Source organism: Corvus brachyrhynchos, unplaced genomic scaffold (genome assembly GCF_000691975.1).
Source record: "Corvus brachyrhynchos isolate BGI_N302 unplaced genomic scaffold, ASM69197v1 scaffold42, whole genome shotgun sequence".
Classification (NCBI taxonomy): domain Eukaryota; kingdom Metazoa; phylum Chordata; class Aves; order Passeriformes; family Corvidae; genus Corvus; species Corvus brachyrhynchos.
In genome coordinates, this window is record NW_008237242.1 from 3,422,169 (window position 1) to 3,429,079 (window position 6,911).

At 36.8% G+C, this 6,911-nt stretch overlaps 1 protein-coding gene across 1 annotated transcript in view; it reads right to left on the minus strand.

The window, feature by feature from the left end:
• Positions 1-1,494: 1,494 nt before the first annotated feature.
• The window catches only part of TMEM267 (transmembrane protein 267), a 14,550-nt gene continuing 9,133 nt past the window's right edge, over positions 1,495-6,911 (minus strand). Inside the window, exon 5 of the mRNA XM_008630630.2 lies at positions 1,495-5,301. Coding sequence (XP_008628852.1) covers positions 4,966-5,301 — 336 coding nt within the window. The 3' untranslated portion in view covers positions 1,495-4,965. The remainder of the gene's footprint in view (positions 5,302-6,911) is intronic.

A 6,911-nucleotide genomic window follows, 5' to 3' on the forward strand; every position in this document is an offset into this window, starting at 1 on the left:
GCCTAGAAACCTCCTGAACACTTCCATCAAAAGGACAGCATAATCTCTTTTCTAGTTTTCAATATTCTGAAGGTTTCCTGCACATTGCACTAAAATGTTTTTGCTAAGTCATAGCATACCTGGGTTTCCCAGTCACTGAGACAAACACTTCTCCTCTCCCCAGGAAAAATCAATACAAAATTAGGCTAAACAAATGGAAAATTATAATATGAACATAGAAAGAAAAATCAGTGTGTGATATATATTTATATACATATATATATATGTATATACAAAAAATACAAGTACTGTTTAATAGGGGGCTTAAATAACAGGAAATAATTCTACAATGCAGAATTCAAATATATGATTTGAAAGTATAAATTCAAAAATTCAATGCAGAGTATGTAAAATTTGGGAAATCCTAAGAAAGAGCTGAAGGCACCAACTTATTATTTTGAGGAAAAGTGTTACTACTGTTTTTTTGAGATGAATGCAAAAGGTACTTCAGCTTGACAGCTCTTCCTTTGCTTCACTGCAAGGTCTGCCTGTAGCAGGGAAACAAAACTTTTTTGTGGGCTCAAAATTACCAGCTGATCAAAGCTCACAATGTGTAACACTTGAGAATACGAAATTTCTTCTGCCCTGAATAAATCTGCATAATTGACAGTATTTAGATTGGCTCAATTACTCAAACAGACATGTACTCTTCTGATGCATTTCATCAGTTAGCTTTGTACTGACAGTGATGGAATAAAAATACATGTGTCCAAAATTAACTATGTACTAACATTTCCTTCAAACTGAATTTTAACCCCTTCTCTCTCTTTCTGGAACTTTATTTCCATTAGCAAAGGAAATTTCTTCTCATAGTAAGTCAGTATCAGTGGCCTGCAGTAAAAATTACTTCAGTTTAATTCAAACTTAGCATTATTTTCCTTGGGACATGGCATCAATTATGAATAATTCACTTACCAATACCTTATTAAGGGCACATGATAATGTACTGCACTGTAGAAATAAGTGATGCCAGCAGTCAGGTGAAAATACAGACTACATTTTAAACTAGAACACAAAGTGATAGGAAACATGTTCACGCATTCTGTTAAGGCCACTAGGGAATTAGGAGAATTTTATCTTATTTCTCCAGGACTGGGGAGAAGAAACAGTCTAACATTTTTCTTCTAACTTGGCAGCTATTAGTACCTACTTTTTATGGCAGCATTCCATTAAAGCAAGAAAAAAGAGCAGCACAGTTCTAACAAAGTAAGTCAGAAAAACCCTACACTTTCTTCAACTTTTTAAGTTCAACTTGAAAATACATGGAAAATGTTTAGACTCGCGTATTATTAAAAGAATCACTGAAATACCTAATATTTTAGTGATATCTATCATATATTGTGCACAACATCAATACCTTGACTTTGCAAACCATGTTTTGTGTCATTCACATGCTTTTTTGTATTTTACATTTACCCTTTATAGTAATGCATGCAGTAAAGCACGAAGTCATTATATTTTTAGTACCTTGATTTATTATTGTCATGGTTTTGCTACACATGGCAGGTATCAATGCATAGTTGGAAACATCAGTGAATTTGAAATCCTGGTAAGGAATTGTTGGACAATTCACCTGTAGCAGGCAGGTGTTGGGTGAGGAAGTGTAGCAGGATGCTCTGCCTGGAGGGGACTAAAACAGCTCGAATAATGCCCTGTTTGCAAAGCTATCAGTGGTGAATGCAGGAGGGGGCTGTCCTGGTGCTTTTGGTGCTGAATAATGCTGAAACCAGCCTGCCTCATCAATCCCAGAGTTCGACACACCTGATAGAGAGGTGAAGCTGTGGCAGACCTGGTAAAGTACTGGATAAAGCAACAAACAAGTGGTACTACTACTACTACTACTAATTTATTTACAGATGCTGAGCTTACACAGCTGGCCTGGAAACATATGGCCCACTCCTACTTTTTAACGAGTTGGGAGAGTCTTCCAACAATCCCCTTTCTGGAACTTGTGTGGAGATTCCTTCCTTGAGTTGGGATGTGCCTCAAGGTTATCCCTCGAAGCTGAGAGAAAGAGATTTGCCCACACTCATTGGTATGGGTGAGTAACACCAATCTCTACTTCATAATTTCTTTTGCTACCTTTGCTATAATTGCTTCAATATTGCTCCAAAAATAGTGGACTGAACTAGACTAGCAGTTAGAACTACCTATACTGTGTAGTAAATAATTCTGATTAAGATCTTCTAGTCTCATCAGTATCATAATAAATAATTTATTTTTATATAAATATCTCTGGTTTGTCATCCTTAATCCTGTGGGACAAAGCTGTGAAAAGGTTCAATAATACCTATTTAATCCATTAACATAAACCATTGACAGAGTCCAGGGCTAAGGCTGGATCCGGCTGCACCCAGAGGCCTCTGTGGGGAGTTTAGAAAGCAAGAGGGTCCTGTCTGTGCCTTGTGACTCAACAGGAGGGCTTCTCTATAAACTCTGTAGCTCCCACTCTGCCCACGACACACAGGCTGAAACAGACACCTAACTTCTCCTTTGTACCCTACTCTGGCTACCCACAAATTACAGCAGTACATGCAGCGTGTCAGTTTACCTTGAAAAGTGGCTGATGGCCTCAGCGAAAGCTGCCTAAATGTCAGGCTGAGGTGTGAGACCGCCATATCTGTCTGGTGGGAAAGAAGTCATGAGGTACAAAGTACTTGCTACTTTCCTTAATATGTATCTGAGTGGGGTTCACCTATTGCTGAGTTAGAACTGGTATAAGAACAAGGCCAGAAAAAACAGTGTTTCAAAATACAGCTCAAAGTTACTGTAAAAGCTCACACAGAAATATCTAGAAATAAAGAGAATGAAACTATGTAGTTTTAAACTACTGAAGATGTACCCATTAACTGATCCTTAAACATATCTAGAACAGTACAGTATTGATCTTAAGGACTGTGGGTGGACATACAGTTACCAGAAACACTACAGCTACAGTCTAAAACTGAGAAAGTATAATTCTACACTTTGTTCCTATATACATTTCCCTTTGCACGAAATCTGGATAAAGCACAAAATTATACAAATATTATACCATGAAACAAGAATACAGAAGATTTTCTAAATGGGCTTTGGTGTTCACCCCTTGCACAAAATTTATTCATTATTGGCATTTCATAGCCTGTAGTTTAAAATACAGGCTAGAAGTAAATGAATGAGCAATGCTGCCCTTGTAAACCATCATGCCTTTAGATAAAAGACAGTTTTGATCTGAGGGCTCTAAAGCAAGACACTTCTTACACTGTTTCTGGAAAACTCTAAGGGACAGAAACCCACAGCACGAGGATAACCCTCTAAGGAATGTTTTGCTCTTCCAATCTTCTTTCCAAGAAAGAAACTTTTTATTCATTTTATAAAAAAGGCTAGACAGGCCCACTGTACTATCAGACAAGTTTGCATTGGTATACATTTCTAACATGAAGAACAGACAGGGCAGAGACTATTCTTGGAAAGTCACATTTTAAAGAGGTGAGACACTTTCTGTAAGTAGCATAGAAAGCTGCAAAGAGCCTTAAGTATTCTGCAGCCACAGAAAGTTTCTGGTACTCATTAAGGCAGGCATCCCAGTTAATAATTTATCTTTTTTTAAACTTTATCCTAATATACATTTAATAATGTAAATGTACACATCCCATAAACCCTTGCACCCCTTGGTAACCTAATTTAAGCACATGCTACCCTATACATGCAATTCCATAAAAATTATCCCCTTTGACAGCTATTCACCACAAGCTGGAGTAGTTAAGGCCCCATCTCTTTAATGGGAAACGAATAAAAAATTTTAAAATTATTAATAGACATTCTCAGCTTGTACACCATACACTACACAAGTCTAGACAATCTTGTCTAGTTAGACAAGACCAGACAACTTTTAGTTTGGGACTCAGATTTCTGAGACATGTCTGTAAATGAAAACTGAATAGTCCATAGTGCAAATTATTACCTCATAAACCTGCAGCATAATAACACTTTTCCTTAAGGAACTTATTTATGAGGAAATTTCTATTTATGTATAATAATAATAAGGCATTTTATTTTACAGTTATGAGGATGATACTGCACTTAATGGAAAATGCTTTACTGAGTAGTAATGTCTTTAAACAAACTTGTATTATGAACAATTTTTATTTCCTTGTGTCTCCCTGAATCTTCACATAATCCCTAAATATTTACTAAAATTCCAAATTAAATAGTATTCATAATTACTGTATTTTAAAAAATTAAACAATTTGGCCAACACACCATAATACTATAATCAAACTGTCTACTCCTTTCTAATTTTGAAGCTAGTAATCATCTGCAAATTTAGTACCAAGCAACTACAGGGGAATATAGAATTTAGTAAAACTCTGTGATTGCAGGTTCAAAGAGGTGTGGATAGACAGTGTGAAATACAGGCAGTATTTCTTTTAAAATGGTTAAATACAAGAGTCCAGTAGGACTCCTAACATATAAATAAATTTAAAAGGCTAATTGAGGGTTTTTTTAGAAGTATCCTCAGTAATACTTAGCATTTATATAGAACTTCTCACTTTTAAAGTGCTATACAAATACTATCTAGATGAAATGTATTCTCTAAAGGCAGAATACAAATCCAAGTGAATGGTGATCAAATGAATGGCACCATGACAGCAAAATGCAATGTAATTACTACATAGACAAACTAAGTACTTTATAAATCAGCTTGCTAGGCATGAACTATCATGGAATACCACACACTTTACAAGGGGAATGTACAGACATAAAATTATTGTCATTCATTAAATAGGTTCTATGACCACAAGGAATTGACACAAGAGCTGTAATTGGCTCCAAAACCTTAAAATGCCTAATTCAGAAGGTGTAGGAAACATAAGGAAACCCTTCAGTGATAGACAGGCAGGTTATTTCCAGTGCTAGCACAAACCACCTTTAAAGTCATTATTCCTACACATCAATGTGGATTCCATGTTTTATGGACATTAATTCTCTAGTGCCCGTTAAATACATAATAAATGAACATAGATGAGGTAAAGATGCTGTAATTGCCACATACAGCCAGTACGGCAAGGGAGGAGTTTTTCCAAATGGGCAGATCCAGAGGCCATGACGAATCCCATCACGGACGTGATGAGAAGTCCAGGATATGAACAACATCCAGGGAAGAAAGCACCATGAGTCCTTAAGCCTGAAAAGCTGCATGATAAACTTTAATGTCAGAGCCACCACGGGAATCACAGTAGAACAATGAAGAAGTGGTCTCCGTGGAAGAGTCAGAGCAGCCTGCAGAAGAGAAAAATATTATTACCAATGGCTACAATTGTGACAAGAGAAAAAAAGAAAAAAGTTTCATGAGTGTCTACAGGTGTACTGTCAGGTGACTAAGTGGAAGCAGAAAGAAAAACATACTGTTCCTTTCCATTGCAATTAATTTAAAACCAATTTTATGCATGAGAGTTGTGTGCTGCCCTGTCTCTCTACTGTATGATATGAATCATGCATCCTCCTAAGTACTATCAACACCAAGACAGGGAAGGAGAGGGATGAGGCATCCTATTTGTCATATAGTCATGTGGTATGCAAGGACTTGTATAATCTGCTGCACTAATTATATGTATTTAATTTCAAGATAATTAAAAGGAAAACAACCACGCAATACACTTGAAATATTTAATATGTTTTATTTGAAATAAATAATGTGCTTTCATGGCATTTACCTTCAAAAATACCACCTGTATTTTACTAGAGTTGTCACTTGTAATGTCGTTTCAGTTGCACAGTGTTTAAAACAGAACAATAATTTTTAACAGGACAAAAATATAATCAAACTTACATGTATTCTGATCACCTTGAGACAGTATTCTTCATGGACAGGCAAAACAAAGTTCATAAGCCAACATCTGAAACATTTGTGACTGGGCTTTTTGTCTCAACAACCTGTTTAACAGTAACTCACTTGAAAGCCTGACATTGATTTTAATCAGGTGAATGTCTAGCTAGTGAGATTAGATTTACCCATTTGAAGAAGTGATAATGTTAATTTAATATATGTATTTGAGAAGATATTTTGTGGGTGTACTCAGTAGCAACTATACTAGCACCACAAGTTCAAACACAGCAAAAAACCCGTAATGGTATTCTGGATTTCTATTTGACAAATCAGTAGATTCTTGTGTCTGTAAGCACAGAAGAAACAACAGCACAATGCTAAAAGATCTACAGAAGTGCTGATACAATATTCATTGGCTCAATTCAGATACTGGTGAACATTTGGAAAGACTGTTAACAGGCACCAGAGATACAACGTGACAGTGTTGTCTGTTTGCTGTGTTGAACACATCCCTCACTGCACCTACTGCAGGAAGTAAACAAAGCATCTCTAACCTGTTCATTCTTCTGTTGTGTTAATCCTTGCAGGATTCAACACCAAGAGGGCCTGGCAATGAGACTCTGGAACAGTTTCATCAAGTTCATGCATAATTTAGATAACTGCATGGAACCCTATCTTCTCTGCAAGGAAACTTAACTAGCCTTAGCCAGTTAACACAGAGATGGGAAGGTATGGACTACCTTGAAATGTAACAGCTCATGCTTTAAACCAAAGCCAACATTAAAAGGCCTGCAGAAAGTTTTGCTCTATTAGCTTCCTACCACATGCTTGTCCATGACTGTCCTGATCAAGTAATGGCGACACAAACTGGGTCACAAACTGTCTCAACAATTTTTAAGTCTAATGTTGTGGACCCAATTCATTTAAGTTGGTGCAAAAGGTGTATTTTCTCCAACTTCAGTTCTGTTTCACACAAGCAGGTTGTTTGTGGGGTATGCCCAGCCCCTGCCCTGGAGGGATGTCTGCTGAGATAAGGAGAGTGCCTAAACCTCCCAGCAGAACT